General features: G+C 32.7%; 1 protein-coding gene and 1 long non-coding RNA gene across 4 annotated transcripts; both read left to right on the top strand.

Annotated features, from left to right (window-relative positions):
• Nucleotides 1-926: 926 nt before the first annotated feature.
• Nucleotides 927-5,657, top strand: LOC107889211 (aluminum-activated malate transporter 2). 3 transcript variants are annotated; one of them, XM_041100567.1, is made up of 11 exons: nucleotides 927-1,186; nucleotides 1,265-1,329; nucleotides 1,454-1,525; nucleotides 1,606-1,677; nucleotides 2,584-2,774; nucleotides 3,503-4,014; nucleotides 4,100-4,240; nucleotides 4,342-4,614; nucleotides 4,709-4,827; nucleotides 4,919-5,062; nucleotides 5,148-5,657. In XM_041100567.1, the coding sequence occupies exons 6-11, from the start codon at nucleotides 3,726-3,728 to the stop codon at nucleotides 5,577-5,579; spliced, it is 1,398 nt and encodes a 465-aa protein (XP_040956501.1). In that variant the 5' UTR covers nucleotides 927-1,186; nucleotides 1,265-1,329; nucleotides 1,454-1,525; nucleotides 1,606-1,677; nucleotides 2,584-2,774; nucleotides 3,503-3,725; the 3' UTR covers nucleotides 5,580-5,657. The 3 variants fall into 3 exon arrangements, 2 of the variants coding, with proteins under 2 accessions (XP_040956501.1, XP_016669056.1); XM_016813567.2 differs by having other exon boundaries at nucleotides 2,584-3,649; nucleotides 3,750-4,014; XR_001681685.2 differs by lacking the exons at nucleotides 2,584-2,774; nucleotides 3,503-4,014; nucleotides 4,100-4,240; ... (2 more) ...; nucleotides 4,919-5,062; nucleotides 5,148-5,657 and adding an exon at nucleotides 1,875-2,509 and having other exon boundaries at nucleotides 946-1,186.
• Nucleotides 5,658-17,585: 11,928 nt separating this feature from the next.
• LOC121220874 (uncharacterized) lies at nucleotides 17,586-18,548 on the top strand. Its single transcript, XR_005918088.1, has 3 exons — nucleotides 17,586-17,833; nucleotides 17,944-18,177; nucleotides 18,304-18,548. It is a non-coding gene; the product is annotated as an uncharacterized lncRNA (long non-coding RNA).
• The last annotated feature ends 12 nt before the right edge of the window (nucleotides 18,549-18,560 follow it).

Genomic DNA, 18,560 nt, shown 5'->3' with positions numbered 1-18,560 from the left:
CTCGATTTAGAGCGCCGAGGATCGTTGCTTTCGATATCCTTGTCTAAAAAGAAACCAAACGATCGCTTAAAAGAAAGTTTAAACAATTTAAGTTGAAAACAACTCCGATAGAAACCAACGAAACAACAGCTTAACAAAAGTTCTACAAATAAAAATTCACGCAATTAACCTTTCAATAGGCAACAGTGGAATGTGTACTTATTCGATCACACACACCAAAACTATAACAGCAACCTAAAGGAAATGAAAGGAAAGGAAAAAGAGAAGAAAAGAGAAAAAAAAAAGAATGAAAGAGGGAGGACGATAAAAAAAAGGGAAAGGAAGGAAAAATAAAATAAAATAATTAATTTAAAAAAATAGATAACCAAATTAGGGCCAGTTCTTCATTGCTTTTAAAAAATGCTTTTGAGAAGTGCTGTGGAAAAATGCTTTTTAGAAGTGCTTTTAAGAGGTGCTTTTGAAAATTTTGAGTATTTGGCATTGCTGTTAAAAAGTGCTTTTGAAGAATAAAATGTCCATTTTAGACATTATATTATAAAGTAACAAATATGTATTTAAATAATGTTCAAATTAGTTAATATTATGATATTTTAGCAAAAATATAAAAATTTTATTATAACATATTATTAATATTTTAATATATAATATTAATTTTAAATATTTCTGAGTAATTAAAATTATTTTTAATTTTTAATTAATGCTTTTAACACATTTGTATTATTTTATTTTAAAATGTATTTGAATATATAACTCATATTATATGTAAACATAACATAGAAAACATAAAACTAACAAATTAAAATATTACATATATTTGGATTGAAGTTTTAAAAAAGGATAATATATAAATACTAAAAATTTTACAATAGCATTTACAATTTAAAGTGAATTTTTTAAACTAGAAGCTATAGCATCTCTTGTTAATTCCATTTATGTAATTAATATTTATGTAATTATAAGTTTGTAATTAATATTTATGTAATTAATATTTATGATTTTAGTCCCTTTGTTTCATTCAAGAAAATCTAACTCAGTTTTGTTTCAAAAAAGAAAAATCAACTCAGTCAAAAGACCTTTTACATTCTTTTCTTCTCTCACGCCTCCTCTGCCAAGAATATGTTGCTCATCTTAGAAGGAAAAGTAGTGGATTTTCTAGAGGGGCTTCAATTTACAGAGGAGTAACAAGGTTAGTATATTGAAACTCATCAACCCTTTTTTTATTATTTTTGTAAGATTTCATATATTCATTCTTTTATATCTTAAGCTTGGAATCATGGAATCAAAGAATTGGAATTGGATTTGAAGATAGGCTTTGATTGACTGAAAACGGTGAGTGAGAGATGGGGTTGCTGATAGGGTTGCTGCTCCACTTTTCAATCGTTTTTCATTTTGTTGATTCTGGAAAATTTTGCTGCTTGTCCTTAATGCTGTCTGCTATATATAATTATTGCAGTCAGCTACTAAATATGAATCTCTCTGGAACTTTAGCGCCTGAACTTGGCCAACTTTCTCACCTCAAAATACTGTGAGTTTGTTATATCTTAAATGTTCTTGACACATAATTTCCAGTAGAGCTAACTCCTTTTCTCTTTTTGTTTGTGGAAGACATTTCATGTGGAATGAATTGACTGGTAATATACCGAAGGAGATAGGACATATCTCTACCTTAAGACTCCTGTAAGTTGGATTTTTCTTATTCCTTCTTCTTCTTCACTAAAGAAATATGAGGTAATAATAAGTTTCTCAGCCTAAGATCAATTTTATATGGTGCAAAGATCTATTTAAAGTTGTTAAAATATATAAATGAAAGGCTCTTTGAGTTTGAAGATGAAGTGGTTGTCCAAAAATAAAGAGAAAAACGTGATATTTGTTAGTTAAGAAGCAGAGGAACAAAGAACCAGCGAGAGAAGAGATGAGCGCAAAGAAGTAAAAGACCAGCTAAGAAGCAGCAGTAGTTTGTGTGTGGGGCTAAAAAAGTAAAAGATCAGTTAAGAAGCACTTTTTGGCCGGAAAAGCAGAAATTTTCTGCGTTTTCATCTGCCCAAAAGTGCTTTAGAAAAGCTAGTGTACTGGCCTCAAATGAAATATGTTCTCTGTTACTTTTCACCCAAAAGCACTTTTGGGTGTAAAAGTGCTTTTCAACCAGATTAAAGAACGGGGCCTTAATTCTGTAAAGCATCATCATAACTGCTCAAGAGCATGTATTAATTAAAATTGAATTAACAAAACTTCTAAAGACACAATTTGAACTCCTAACCTCGAACACATAACTAAATTATCATAAAAACTTAATTATCATAAAAATCCCACAACTAAATTTGGGGGGAATCATCCATCAGCAAACATAAATAATTAACATAAGTTCAATTATCTAATATCATAAAAAAAACTTAATTAACATCACCAAGCAAAAGTTCAACCATCACAACAGCTTAACGTTACCAAGACCAACCACAAAAGGTTTCTTGCACGGTTGATTCAACGATTTCATGAATTCCCTTCCACTTTTGACTCTGGCCCTTTCTTTTTCGTAAATTTCATTGCAGCTTGTCTAAATATGCTTGAAATATCTCGTATCTCCAGGTTGTCCTGTCAAGGCAATTTCCATTTTCGCAATGATCTTTGAGCTTGTAGCTTCCCATGCCCGTTTCTTGCCGTTGCCTTGGTCTAGGATGGTTGAATTTCCACATCCCCCTCAGCACAACATTGGAGTCGGTTGTCCCTTGCATGCTTTAAACATTGCCACATTTTCAGATTTTTTCACGTTGACATAGGTACAATAATTACATTTTGTAATGAAAGAGAAATGGTTTCAAATTTGAATTTCAAATCACTAGAAATGCATATTAGAGAATTTATTAGCCCAACACACTATGCTAGACGCATTTCTGCCCTTGAATTAAAAATAAAGAAGTGGAATTTAAAGAGTAACAAAAACAAAATCCACTTGAAGGAAACCGTCTTCTCCAAAGAAAAGAATCATCTTTGGAAATTTCTGCAATTAGGGTTTTAATTGAAGTGGGAGGAAGCATTGAACTTTATATACATGAAAGGATATTTCAAGTTTTGGTTAAATTATTTTCCGAATGAATTTAGTAGAACATTATTTTAATACTGTACTCACTGATAATTAAGATAAACAATGGAATCCATCGATCATGGTGATGAAGATTATATAGGTTCAAGTTCCAACCAGCTTAGGATTTCTAAACGATGCATTTTTCATCACGTTGTTGAAAGGGAAAATTAAAAATAGATATTGGTTTACTGAAAAGTGGCACGTGGAGAGACATATATACTGTTAGATTCCACTATTCAAATAAAAATAAGAAAAAAAGCCTTCGTTTATTTTTATTTTCTATAAGAACTTACATGAATGAACAACTCGAGCTCTTTTTTTTTTTTTTATGTGAAAATGTGTGTATACGAAATGAAATGCTTTTAGGTAAGGCAAGGTTACAGATCTTGAACTTAACTTTGGATCTAACTTATTTGTCTCTAGAATTTCATATAACCACGCACAGCGCTCCATGCCGATTTGTCAGTCTGTTTCAGTGCCCGAGGCTCCGAGTTGTAATAACGCGCAATTAGAGCTCCAAATCAACCCATCTTTTGCTTATAAATACTTGGAATCCGAAACAAAAACCATGTAATCTCCTGACTTCTCTCAATTCACTCTTTTTCACCTCTTTCTCAAGTCTTGTCTTTCATTTCTGGAATATCAAATGGAAACATTGACATCTCCACAGCAGCAGAGTTCTGGACCCATAACTCGTGGGTGCCAATGGTTCAAGGCATTGCCAAACAAATTTTGTGATAAAACAATGGAGATTGTAAGGAAGACAAAGAAACTCGGACAAGATGATCCTAGAAGAATAGTTCATTCCCTAAAAGTAGGGCTAGCTCTAACGCTTGTTTCATTGTTCTACTACTTTAAGCCACTCTATGATGGTTTTGGAGACAGTGCAATGTGGGCTGTTCTAACTGTTGTAGTTGTCTTAGAATTCTCCGTAGGTGAGTCCATAACACAAACAATATATGGCAGTGTTTAGTCTGTCATTGCCATCTTTGTCACTACTTTTTTTCTATACTTGTGCAGGTGCAACACTAGGTAAAGGTTTCAATAGAATGTTGGCGACATTCGTTGCAGGTGGCTTGGGCGTTGGAGCTCACTGCTTAGCAACTCTTGCTGGAAGAAAAGGGGAACCCATCTTGATAGCAACTTTTGTCTTCATTATAGGTAAAATCACATATACTAGTTACAAACTTCTCAGATTATATATCCATGGAGTTCATTTCAGTATCTAACTCATCGTCTAAATCATCTTGGACTTTTTGCAGCTGTAATTATGACATTTATGAGATTCTTCCCAAAAATGAAAGCAAGATATGACTATGGACTGTTGATATTCATTTTGACCTTCTGCTTAGTATCTGTATCGGGTTACCGAGATGACCAAGTGCTAAAAATGGCCCATGAAAGGTTCTCAACCATCTTAGTTGGTAGCTGTGCTTCTCTCATTGTTTGTATCTGCGTTTGCCCGGTTTGGATCGGTGAGGATCTCCACAACTCCGTAGCTACTAACATGGAAAAGCTTGGGAATTTTTTTCAAGGTACAAATTCATGTCCACTTATTATATTTGAATAATGGATTATTGTTTTAATCCTTCACATGCAATTACTAATAATTTAATGTACACAAAACAGCCTTTGGAGACGAATATTTCGAAGTATCTGAAGAACATGATCAGTCCAGTGAGAATAATAAGTCATACCTTCAAGGATATAGAAGTGTTCTAACCTCTAAAAGCAGTGAAGAAACAATGGTAAGTGATCAGCAAATTAACCTTAAGGCGTTAATTAGTTTAACTATATCAACTAGCTTATTCAATATTTCAATGTTCATACATCCTGCAGGCTAATTTTGCAAGATGGGAACCCGGCCATGGTCCATTCGGGTACCGTCATCCATGGAAAATGTACCTGAAAATTGGAAACCTTACTCGGGGCTGTGCATACAAAGTTGAAGCTCTTAACAACTACCTTAACTGTAAAATCCAGGTATAAAAATGAAGATTTATATTTAATGCGCTGCCAGAGCATAATTCTATCGTTCATTCACCAATTAATTCAATTGTCCTCATAGACTCCTGTAGAACTCCGTGGGAAAATTCAAGGGCAGTGCAAAAGGGTCAGCCTGGAATGTAGCCGAGCTTTGAAGGAAATGGCGTCGACATTTCGTAAAATGGTTCGAACAAGATCTGCTATTGTGCACATTGATAGCTCAAAGGAAGCTGCTGAAGAGCTCAAAACCCTCCTGAGAACAAATCTTTGGGAAGAAGCAGATTTGCTGGAGATTATACCAGCTGCTTCAGTTGCTTCACTTCTGCTGGAAATCATTGAGTGCATTGAGAAAATTTCTGAAGCTGTAAATGAATTGGCGAAGGCGGCAGCCTTTAGAAACGGGAATGCTACAGTCTTGCCCGAACAACCAGATTCCATCCATCAGGGAGAAGTCCAAAATGATTCTAACACTGCCATGCCTGTGCCACATGTTGCCATAATAGTGGCGGAATAATTATAATTTTTACGCGTAATGAAAACTTTATTGTGTAATTTTTTTATTCTCTAACAAATTTTTTCTTCTGATTTTTCATATTTCTTTATCACAGAATTGTAGTTATTTTTTAAAAACATAATGATAAATTTAGTATGTAATGTTCATTTTAAAAAATATTTAAGGAAACCTACCGTTTTATTTATTTATTTATTTAGAAAAACAGAAAACATTTCTCAAAGGCGTTTTTTTTACTACTTTTTTAATATATTAACTTTTTTTTGTCAGATAATTAAATATTAGTGATTTTATCTTTAGTCCTAAGTTAGATTCTTCCCCTCTTCACATTTGTATTTTTTATTTCATATTGTTTTAAGCTTTGTTTTTATTTTTAACACATTAGGTCATTCGGTTAAATGGTTAAATAATAAAGATTTTATTTTTGAGTCTTAGGTTTAATTCCTCTTCTAAGCAAAACAATTTACTTAGCTTTACATCTATCCCAAGTTATCATTTCTAACATACCGGTGGGGTAGGCTTTATATTTTTTATTTCATGTTGTTTCAAGTTTTTTTAATTTTAATTCATCTTTTTAATTAATAACTCGTTTATTTATAAAATCAAATAATTATTACAAATTATATAATAAAAATAAAATTTTGATAAAATTGATATTTATCATTATGTTAAATTTATTTATTTTTTAAAAACAACAACTAATATTGTGGTTATGGTGATTTCTAATATTATAAAATTAAGTAATTATTTCAAATATCATTATTATTTTTATATGTAAAATGTTTCAATTAATTATTTCAAATATCATTATGATTATATGTGAAATATTTCAAATAATTATTTCAAATACACATACAAAATATATAATATTAGAATTTACTGCACTCATGATATGGATTGGAAAAAAAATTACACGTATAAAAATTATATTTACTAAAAATAATAATATTTGACAATAACTATTTGAAGGTGAATTAACCAAATATGCTAATTTTTTAACATATTTAACGATTTAGGTTGTTTTTTTTATATATATTTACTGGGATATGTTATTTTTGGAGAGAGAAATGAAAATGCACTTTGTAAGACACGATTTCAGGCCAGCAGTAACCCCCCAATGGTCACAATTCCAACGGCTACAATACCCCAACAAACATATTTTTTTCCTTATATCAACCCCTCCAAACTTCATTTTTTTTCAATTCAAACTCTATTCTCAATTCTCTCGATAATTTTGTTTTAAATCTTTTTCTGATTCCAAATAGACCTGTCCATGGGCCGGGCGGCCCGGCCCGGCCCGACGGCCCGCCCGAAATATGGGAGGGTTTGGGTAAAAATATAGGCCCGAAATATGGGCTTGGGCAAAATTTTAGGCCTGTTTAAAAAATGGGCCGGGCCTCGGGCAAGATTTTTTTGGCCCGGGCCCGGCCCGGCCCGAAAAATATTAAATATATATTTTTTATTTTTAAAATATAATAGTTTTTTTATTTTAAGTTTATCTACTTTCATTTCCTTGACTAGTGTTACAAAATAATAATAATAAAACATCAAGTTTGTTTTACTAATCAAATGTTAGATTTTGTTACAACAATTAATACAATTAATAATTTGATAAATTTACTAATCAAATGTTAGATTTTATTACAACAATTAATACAATTAATAATTTGATAAATTTACTAATCAAATGTTAGATTTTATTACAACAATTAATACAATTAACAATTAATAATTTGATAATTTTACTAACAATTAATTTTAATAACAATTAGTTTTAATTTTATTTAAAAAATAATTTTAATTTTAATTTTAATTAAAACGGGCCGGGCCGGGCTCGGGCCCCATATTTTTCTTCGGGCCGGGCCTGGGCAAAATATCAGGCCCATATTTTGGGCCGGGCCGGGCCCGGGCCTAGTAAACGGGCTAAAATTTTTTTTGTGGGCCCGGCCCATGGACAGGTCTAATTCCAAACCTCTTCGATTTTATTTTATTCCTTATAATTTGTAAAATAGCAAATCAACTTATCTGTTTGGATGACAAGCACATTGTTGGCGTTCAATTACAAATGGTAAGAAAATGTTATTAAATTATTTAATTTTAATTAGTTAATTATTATGCTGTTAACATTATTAATTTTTTTTATGTTTATATAAGCAAACTAAAGATCGAATTTTGGAGACGTACATACACAATTTAAGTAATAGTGCATCGATTGCCAAGATTCTTATATGTGGCTCATATGCTCAAGGGGACTAAATTGGATTCTCCACTTATCAGTGCTTTGGTGGAAAGATGGAGATCGGAGACACACACATTCTATCTTCCCTGCGGTGAGTGTACAATTACACTCAAGGACGTTGGTTTACAACTCAGTCTACCGATCAATGGAGAAGTTGTTACAAGGCCAGTGGAGTGCAATATGCGAGCAACTACTAGTGTAACAGCCTGTGTTCAGTGAAATCGAAACAGTGGTTTCAGGACCACAAATCTGAGTTCGAAAGAAAAATTATCTTAATATTATTTTATGGTCTGCATTATGATAGAAATATTGTATGAAAATTTTGTAAAGAAATTCTTACCGATTACATGTTTAATTTAATAAAATGACCAAATTGCATAAAATGCAAAAGTTGAATTCTAGTAGCTAAAAGGATCAAATAACTTGGAATTCAAAATTTGAGGTCCTTATATGGGAAATAGACCATTAAGAGGAGTTAGTAGATAGGGATGATTAGTCAGCAATGGAAAATTAAGAAAAGAAAATGATGAAATTGGAAAGTAAAAGATAAAAAGATGATAAATGAATTAAATAATTAAATTAAGTCATTTTTCATCATCTTTCCCAAATAAAAACATGGAAACCCTAGTTTAGAAGAGCTTGAAGGTAGCAAACTTATTTTGCTTAATTAGGTATGTATTCTTGTCCCGTTTTTAATGATTTTTATGTTTTCGAGATCATAATAGCTTAATCTGGCTATTTCGAGGATTAATTTGTAAATTTATCAAAGTACTAGTGTAACAGCCCGATTTTGACTCTAATCGGACATAGTGGTTTCGGGACCACAAGTCCGAGTCAAAAAAATATTTTAATATTATTTTATGTGTTTATTATGTGTGAATTTACTAGTGTGAAAATTTCGTACTTTAATTTTGTCGTTTGAGTGTCCGATTAAATAAAAGAATTAAATCGCGTAAAATAAAAATTTAAAGGTTATTTCTAAAAGGGCTGAATAGTGGTTATTCTTTTAATATGGAGGTTTTATTTTGCAATTTGACCATTAAAAAGATAGTGGACGGCATTATGTGTATAATATATAGTTTTTATATTATTTATAAAGGTTGTAATATATATATTATATTATAATATTATAATTAAACAAATAAAAGCCACTATCATCTTTTATTTCATTATCATCTAACCGAAACTAAGAAAAGAAAAGAAAAGAAGAACAACCAAGCTATTCGGCCATCTTTGAAGCTTGATTTAAGGTATGTTTGGTTTCGGTTTTTGATGATTTTTACATTTTTGTGATCGTTGCTTCGTGTTATATCTAGCTCATGCTTTAATTTTAGAATTTGATGGTGATTTTGAGACATGCCATTTATGAATACTTGAGCTTGGTAATAGTTGATGATGAAATATGAAAGATATGTGATAGATTATAATGTTTGTTCTTGAATTTTTGATGAATTTGATTATTTTGGGTTAACTTGTAAGAAAATATTCAATTGAGGGACTAAAAGGTGAAATAAATGACATGCAAGGACCTATATGAGTCTAGTGAATATTCAGCCAAAATATAGTGTGGTCAATTTGGAATATTTTGTATTTTGTACAATTTGGACTAAATTGTAAAAATGTTAAATATCAGGGGCAAAATGGTAAATTTCCCATTTATGTGTTGTTAGACAAAATTGAATGAAATTATGTTTGAATGAGTTCAATTTGAATGTGTTTAGATCAAGAATTAAAGAAATCGGACTTGGATCGGGGGAAGACTAAAGTCGTTGACTAATCGTTCCGTTTCGATTATCGTTGTCCGAGGTAAGTTTATAAGCAAATAGGCGTTGTAAATTTTAGATAAATATTAATTATATATGCTGAAATGAAATATGCAAAATATATATATGTGGTAGCCGAATGTGTATATGTTTGAGAAGCAGGGATAGATGTGAAGGTGATTTGTTGATATTTAGCACTGAGTGTGTGAGTATGAAATAGCTACGGCTATATGATTAGCACTAAGTGTGCGAATTAAATGATGAGGTTGAATAACGAGCACTAAGTGTGCGAAATTAAATAATGATGTTAAATAATGGGCACTAAGTGTGCGAAACCGAGATCAATTTGGTTAAGTGAGAGAAAAACACTAATGGTGCAACTTTATTAATGCTTCGATAAATTATTTAGTACAAATTGTACTGATCCGATGAATGATAAATGTGACACATATGTATATGTTGGTATAAGTATGTAATATTTAATTAATATATGCTATCAAATTTAGTTGGTTATATCAATTGGGATACAAAAGTATGTGTATGTGTAAAAAGCCTATATATATATTCGGCCAAAGGGTAAGTATATGTGTGAAGTCATAACTATGTTTTATATGCATTTATATATGAATGAGTACATTCGGTAAAGAGTGGTATATGATTTGAATACGAAAAAAATAACAATGTTATTACTTAATGTATATTCGGCCAAGCTGAAATTGGTTCATAGTTATACATTTGATATATATAAGATTTGCAAGCTCGAATGTGTATATATGAATATGATTGCATTATTCGGCTTGTTATTTAATTTTTAACGTCATTGAATTGTTTAATGGCTTATGACTTACTAAGCTGTGATAGCTTATTATGTATATATGTTTCCTTCAGTTTTATAGATTTTGGAAGTTAGTTACGGGCTCGGGGATCGTCAGCGTAGTCAATCACACTATCGTCCGTCCATCGGTACCTATAAAAGTTAAATTTAAAATCTATGACATGTATAGGCTATACTACCCCTTTTGAATATATTTTGAATGAAGTGTATATATATAATAAGCCATGCGAAAATGGCTTGTTTATTTTGACATGAATGGTTTCATGCTTTGATTAAATATTATGGTTGATGATTTAGCTATGTTTCTTAAATGGTTGAGACTAATATAAGTGATGTTATGCTTTTGAGGATTTTGAATTTTGATAATTATGAATATTGATTGTGATAGACAAGTAAAGTTGATTGATATGATACGGTATAAGTATAAGCTATGTTTGAAATCATGGATGGAAATATTTTAATTTTCGGTAATTGAGATTGAATTTGAATTATCATTTACTATATGAAAGTTGTATATTGATTTACTATGAATATGGAGTAGTTGAAATTGGTAAATTGCATAATGAGCATTGTTTATGGAATTGGTCTTGTAAATGACCTTTGAAACATTGAGGGATAAATAATACATAGTAAATATATATATATATGATCGGTCTTGGTATGTTATGCATGGAATTCTTTGAGTATAGATGAATTTGACATTGGTTAAAGCATAAGTATTTAAGCTTAATTGTATTCGAATAAAGCTTGGGAAATTGGCCATATGAATAGTTAATTTATTTATTTGATGAATAAATATTTGTATGCAATTTGATAAGTAGTTTTGAGTGTATGAATAATAATAAGTGAATATACTATGAAATTATACAAATGCTTATGGCATATTCAACCCAATGTTTTTACTTGTTTGTATTTATAAGGGTTGATATAGGTACATATGTTAAAATATAATGATCACATGTAAAATAGGTAAAATTTTAAATATGAGTTTTATATACACATTTGTGTCATTGTTGTTTGTAATTGATTTGTTAGTCGAGTAGGCGAAATGAGGTATGACCAAAAGTGGTGTTTGAAATATTCTGCATAATTTTTAATTATGAGTTATGTGTTTACGAATTTGTTCGATGCATGATATGAAATGACTTGTAATAGGTTGATATTACCTTTTTGATTTAAGACTTGGTTGGTTTAGTAGGTTGAACATGTGTATATATATGATTATTCAAATTTGAATTTGGTTCGGTAATACCTCGTAACCCTATTTCTGGCGACGGTTACGGGTTAGGGGTGTTACAACTAGGGTTTTTCAATGGATGAGTATACATGAATTATGAAGTTTTATGGTAGAAAATGAAAGATTGTTGATAGATAAACAACTTTTGTAAAGGGAATTTTGATGAAATTATGATTTAGGGACTAAATTGAAAAGATGTAAAATTCATGAAAAAATTATAAATTTTATGAAATACATGGGCTGTTATTGTTACATGTAAAAATTGACTAGGCTTGGAATAAGGATTAAATTGCATGAATTTCAATTTTCGAGCCTAGGGATGAAATTATAATTAATTAAAAATATAGGGGCAAAATGGTAATTTTTCATAAGATGTGAATTGGATTGAATTGAATATGAATTTTATTAAATTGAGTTAAATTCGTTTATATAGATCCAGATAGACCAAATACGGAGTTAGATCGAGGAAAAGAGAAATTGTTGGATTAGTAGCTTTTATGTACATGAACACTCGTCAAGGTAAGTTCGTGTAACTAAATTGTATATTTAAAAGTTTTAAATTGAATATTACTATGTGTGATTTGTATAATTTCCATGTATAAATATGGTCACAAATTCAACAATGTCCGACAAGTATTAAGTCTCGTTTGAACAAATGAAATTCAATGGATAAAGGGTTCCCGAATTGGTTGTGGTCTTGCATATGTTGCAGACACACCACAGCTCGAAAGAGCATCCGGTTATTAGCTCTCATGAGCATCTCAATATTTGACTCTCACGAGCTTCCCATTATTTGGTTCTTGTGAGCTTCCCGTTAGTAGCTCTTCGGAGCATCCCGATTGATTGTGATCATGCATGTGTTGAGAACATACCATAGCTCTTATGAGCATTTCGATATATGGCTTTCCGGAGCTTTCTGATTAAAGGATTTTCCATGAGCTTCTCGATTAATGGCTCTCCGAAGCTTCCCGATATTGGCTTGCTTGAACTTCCCGATTATGGCTCTTCTGAGCTTCCCGTTATATGGCTCACGTGAGCTTCCTAATATATGGCCCGAGAGAGAGCTTCCCGTTTAAATGCTCATATGAGCATTCCTGAATATGAATTGACGGATTACAGTTTTGTACACTTAGTGTGTACTACCTGTATCCATGATAATTTTAAATGATTCAACGAGCAAGATCCTCATATGAAATAATATGAGTATGAAATGAATTATTATTCGTATATACTTGAAATACATGGATATGATTTGTACATGTTATATGAACACATGATGTGGAAAGTATATGTATATGGAAAATTGATTATTGATGAACTCATACATGTTTCTTAATATTCATATGAAATACATGACTAATATGATTGATGAGGATATGTGTATAGGCATTTGGCCAAATTAGTTTGAGCATGTTTCGTTAGCTTACCTTAAATGTGAATTAAATGGTAAGTTAATTTCCTCTTATATGAACTTACTAAGCTTTAAAGCTTACTCTATTTTATTTTTCCCTGTTTTATAGTAATTCGGAAGCTTGTTGGGTTGGAAGCTTGGCGGAGATCATTCACACTATCCATCGACTCATTTCGGTATAAATAGTAAATTAATTTTGGATATAATGGCATGTATAGGTTAAATAACCAATGTTGGCATATAAATATTTTGGTTATAACTAGCCATTGGAATGGCTTGTGATGGACATATTTTGATATGTATATAAGAGGTTATAACATGTTTGATGCATATATGTGAATTTGGTAAGTTAGGTAAGTTTGTATACTTGGTTATAAGAGATATTATATCATGTATAAGACTTGCTTTTGGCTTGATTTGAATGCTTTGGTGTGGCATGTTGATACGTTAAAGTGTTAATATAGGTGGAAGACCAATTGGATGAGAAATGTGGCTTGAAAATGGCCTATTTCGTCCACACGGGCGTGTGTCTCAGTCGTGTGTGACACATGACCTAGCACATGGGCGTGTGGTTTGGCCGTGTGCCCCCTGCATCTTGTAAATTGCAAAACAGAAAACCCAAAATTTTTCACACAATCTAGCACATGGGAGTATGACTTGGCCGTGTGACCCCTGGACTTGATTAATGCAAGTCAGTATATTCACACAGCCTAGCACACAGGTGTGTGGCTTGGCCGTGTGACCCAAGTCAAAATGCTTCCAAATTTGGACATAGGCTGGGACACTGCGATATGCCCTATTTCGAATGCCCACACAGCTTAAGACACGAACATGTCTCTTGGCCATGTGAGCCACACGAGCGTGTATCCCTTGCACCTTTGAAAACTTTTTGATGTTTTCTGAAAAATTTTCTGAGTGGCCGGTTTAGTCCCGACTTGTTTCTAGTGTACGATTTGGGCCTTGAGGGTTCATATAAGGGACAATATGATTGAATATAATTTATTTCTGATATAAATGTTTAAATGGTATTAAATATATGTATTTGATCTGTTAATTTCGGTAATGCTCTGTAACCCTGTTTCGGTGACGAATTTGAGTTAGGGGTGTTACAACTAGGGAATGTGCCAAACAAATTTAGGGATAGTCGGATTGAGATGGGATGGTTGGGGGACAACTTCAAACGTATCGAGGCCTCCACAAGTGATGTTGAAAATGAACAATTTGCACACGCATTCATCTTAAGTTTGATGAGGAGTTTACTTATGCTAGATAAATCTCGAAATCTGGTACATTTAAGGTGGCTACTACTACTAGGCGACTTGAAAGAAGTAGGATGACTTAGTTGGGGATTAGAGATGCTAACAACATTGTACTAAGAAATGTGTCAAGCAACGAACTAGAAAAAGTTAAAATCGATGGTTGCATGCTCCTTCTTTAATCGTGGGCATGGTATCAGTACCATTTTTATGCCCCCGAATAGACCACCCCCTTTATGAATTCCCACACATAATATGGTAAAATTATTTTAATAATATCATTATCCTGATTTTTTCATTATTTTAATTTTAAAATAACATATTATTTAAATAGATGGAACAATCGCAGGAGACACATAGGTATACCAACCGAGCTCGAGGATATCTGGCTAGGTTTGGATCAACAAACTGAAGAAGAGGTTAGTTTATTAAATTCAAAGTTATATAATATTTAATTCAAATAATTGAAATTAAATATTAGGCTTGTGCTAAAATTTATAAATTTGTACTGCAATTTGTATGGATGCCATATGTGGATCCAATAATTCAAGCCAAATTTTTTGCCAATCGCAACATTTGACACGTCAAAGTGTCATTGATCGCTTTTGCAATGGTCGAGATGCATGAATTTGACCGAGTGATGCGATAGTTAGGGTGTATGCAATGTATTTCGCTGCCACCCTAGGAGCTTGATGACCTGCAAGGGGAGACTCGAGCAAGATTGACCAACATTCCATAATAAGTATATCAAGATGTGGCAACATAGGTACGATTACTTGCCAACACATGAACCATTTCTCACACTGAAGTTAGCGACATCTCCGGACTACATAGATTGGTTCAGGCATAACAACAAGTCGTATCTACTACCAAATGCAAAAAGGAGTATGCAACATCGTCATAGGAGGCCAAGACGAGGGCCTATCAATCCTAGGTCAAGAGAACATGCTGTAGGGGGATCAACATTTGGTCCAGCTCGACACGAGGACCTGATTGTCGTGCAACCTCTCGATCAGTATAGTTCATATATTTTTTATGCTAACCCAATTTATTTTACACAAGCACCATAGCACGCACCATCATTCACTGCATCAACACCTTCTTTAGGTGTATATTTCACACCATCACCACCCACCGCACCATATTACACGCTAATGTCGCTTGCAACACCAACGTATCCTGTATTGTGGGTAATTCCTACCTTTTATCCACAATATTGGTTATATGACACCATACAGTTATCCATCGATAGTGTCGCAACCACCCCAGCATTATTGCTTTATCGAGGTGAGTCATCCTTGTAACCGCATATTCGTATAGGGGGATGTATGATGGACGGCTATGGCCTAGACATAGTCAACCACGAAGGAATGAGATAATATGGATATCAACATCGAGGTGCACATAAAGATGAAGATGATAAGTCGCTACCCCAACTTGTTCAACGGAACCTTAGGCGGACCCAACGCCCACCCTATTATGGCATACATTCGGGATGTCGATGATTATGTTCTTTGTATTTTTTCTAAAATACTTCATTCTTTAGTTTCTTAATTTTAATCTACATTATAATAAATGTTTCCACCCTTAATGCACTTGTTCCACTTTCATTGACACTAAATTGTATACTTTATTTTTCATCCCAAATGTACACTTATTTACAATCTATGCAACAAATTTATTAAATTGGTTTGTTTTGTACCATATCGTATGGTTAGTTCATTTAATTGTTTTCATTTCTGTTACTTTTTCATTTAAGTTTTTCTCCCTCCATTTGTTAATTACAATATTTTAAAAAAGGAATGATTTGTTTAGAAGGTACAAGAAAAGATTTAAAAATATTTTATTTCGTATTGTAATATATCTTACTTTAATAATTAATATTAACTTACAATTTCCACAAAAAATAAATGAATAAACAAACATGTTAAATTTTTACGATTTTTTTGTATGTTTACTTTTTTCCATGTTTATAGATGAATGAGTTCGTGTTTTAATTGGCTCTTCTTCTCCATGTTCCTTTCAGGTGTGGACATGTTCGCTTAGTATACCTTGGGTTCCTAAAGTAACTGCATCACCTCAGTTGGTCTATCCGCTCTTGAGCATTCATATCGCCTTGTATTCAAGTTGAGTTCGACCAACCTTTTAGCTTTTGCCGCAAGTTAATATCCAGTACCAACTCGAAAGGAGTGTGCGAGGTAGGCGATCACATACTTTCATCCGATACATGTGGGAATTTAGATTTCCAAACGTTACATGTGTGTTGTAGTTTGTAAGCTTCGCCAACATAAGTCATGCAATCTATGTGTCAAGGCACATATCGCAATAGCATGTGTGCATGGATAACGAAGTGCTTGAAATCTCCTATAGTCGCAGGTCTTTCGTCTCAGGTCTACATGGTATGCTCCCACGATAACTCCGTCGTCGGGTCTATAGAACTCCGTAACCCAAAATTTTTGATTTGGACGCGAGTGACATAATAAATACATTGAGGATGCTCTTTCTGCATTTTCTCCAATATCTTTCAACATCGATTCGCACCAAACGTGACCATCCTGTATTTGTCCTTCTTATTTCCCATCCCGTTTTGGAAACAAAACTGCTAATCGGAAATACATTTCTTTGGCCATCGAAGTTACCGACAAATAACACATCCTATTAAGTATGAAATTAATGCATTTCGCTAGGTTCGCTATCATGTATCGATATCGTAATCCTCCATCATAGGATTGCGTCCACTACTCCTTAGGTATCCCATTGATATACGTCACACCGTGTTCGTTTATAGCTCGTAATTTCTCTAACATTTCATGGAATCAATGTTGGATGAACTCGTACCCTATCGATAACAATAAATATTATATTCACAAAACGCAACCCATTGTATATGTTAAACAGTTATATAGAAAATACTTTGTGCAACATACCCATGTTAATGACATGTCGTCGCTCCGCATCTTTATGGTATCGACCATGTAGTTAGACCTTATATGTCGTAAACAATATGTAACATCCCAAATTTTAGTTTAAAAGAATGTAAAATTATTTCAATGATAATGAATTAGTCTAGTGGTTAAAGGGAAAAATAAGGAAGCTATGCGATTAGATCAAGGTCCTAAATTCAAATCCTTTCATTTACAAAATAGTTTAATTTTACCAATTTTCTTCTTTTTCCTATTTTTTGTGCCGCCAATGCCTAGTAAACCTAAGTATAAATATCACTTTTATTTTTTTAGACTTTATTCATTATTCATTATCCCTAGCCACCCCACCCTCTTTTTCTCTTCATTTCTCTTCAAATTTTTTCTTCTTTTTCCTTGTGTGCCGCCGCCTAAACCACCTGGCTCCATCGCCCATTTTTCTTCCATTAACGATAGGTTTTTGCACCATTCTCCTCCTCTTCTTCCATTTTATCATAATCTTTCCAGCCTTAAATTTGAAAATTTTAACACTCAAAATCGGTCTTCATTGCTACCCTAAAAAGATCTCCATTGCCGCCCCTTTCTTCTTGCTAGAGTAAGTATCGTTTTTCTTTCGCTTTCATATCAGATCTTTCAATAAAATACCTAAATTTCTAGATCTGGAATTGAGGTGATTTTTTTATGATTTTATGGGTAATTTTCCAGCCTTCAAAAGCGTTTTTAATAGGCTCATAAAACAACTACGAATTGCCATCATTGGTGGTGGTGCGTCGCGCCTAGAAGTACCAAAAGGGGACTGCTATTTTTATTAATTTTTACCATCCATTTCCATCAATATTTTGGTCTCCTAAACCCTTCCTAATCAGTCTTTAATCATGTGTGACTTCGGAAAATTTGATCTTGATCGTTCAGTAACTCAAATCTGATGAATCAGGAAATGTAAGTGCGATAGTTGTGGGTTAATGCGAAGTTTTCAATTTGATTATTGTGTATTGAGTTAATTGATTAGATTAGGGTTCTCAATGTTTGTTTAGCTACTGATTTTCAGTATTTTAATCGTGTTAGGTGCCAACTTAAATGCCCCGAACCAACAGTGAAGACATTAGACGTTCACGCGTTCGTTTCGCGTCAAACCAGTGTAAGTAGCCTAGTCGCTTTTAGATTTAAATTTTTTTATAGAAATGCCGATTTGATTAAACCCTTAAGGGGGTGTTCTAAGTTTTTTTTTTGACAGTGTCTTAACTCAATAAAATTTTTTATTTTTATTTTGGTTCGATTTAAGGTCTTAAGGAGAAATTGTGTGTTTCACAAGTAGTGCTGCA

This window comes from Gossypium hirsutum, chromosome D09, assembly GCF_007990345.1.
Source record: "Gossypium hirsutum isolate 1008001.06 chromosome D09, Gossypium_hirsutum_v2.1, whole genome shotgun sequence".
Taxonomy (NCBI): domain Eukaryota; kingdom Viridiplantae; phylum Streptophyta; class Magnoliopsida; order Malvales; family Malvaceae; genus Gossypium; species Gossypium hirsutum.
This window is presented reverse-complemented; position numbering and strand designations above follow the sequence as displayed.

What these genes read in the sequence shown, in the direction of transcription:
- LOC107889211 (XM_041100567.1), top strand. Translation starts at nt 3,726, where the DNA reads ATGGAAACATTGACATCTCCACAGCAGCAGAGTTCTGGACCCATAACT. An exon ending in AACTTTTGTCTTCATTATAG is followed by an intron (nt 4,241 to 4,341) that starts GTAAAATCACAT and finishes GACTTTTTGCAG; the next exon opens with CTGTAATTATGACATTTATG. An exon ending in GCTTGGGAATTTTTTTCAAG is followed by an intron (nt 4,615 to 4,708) that starts GTACAAATTCAT and finishes TACACAAAACAG; the next exon opens with CCTTTGGAGACGAATATTTC.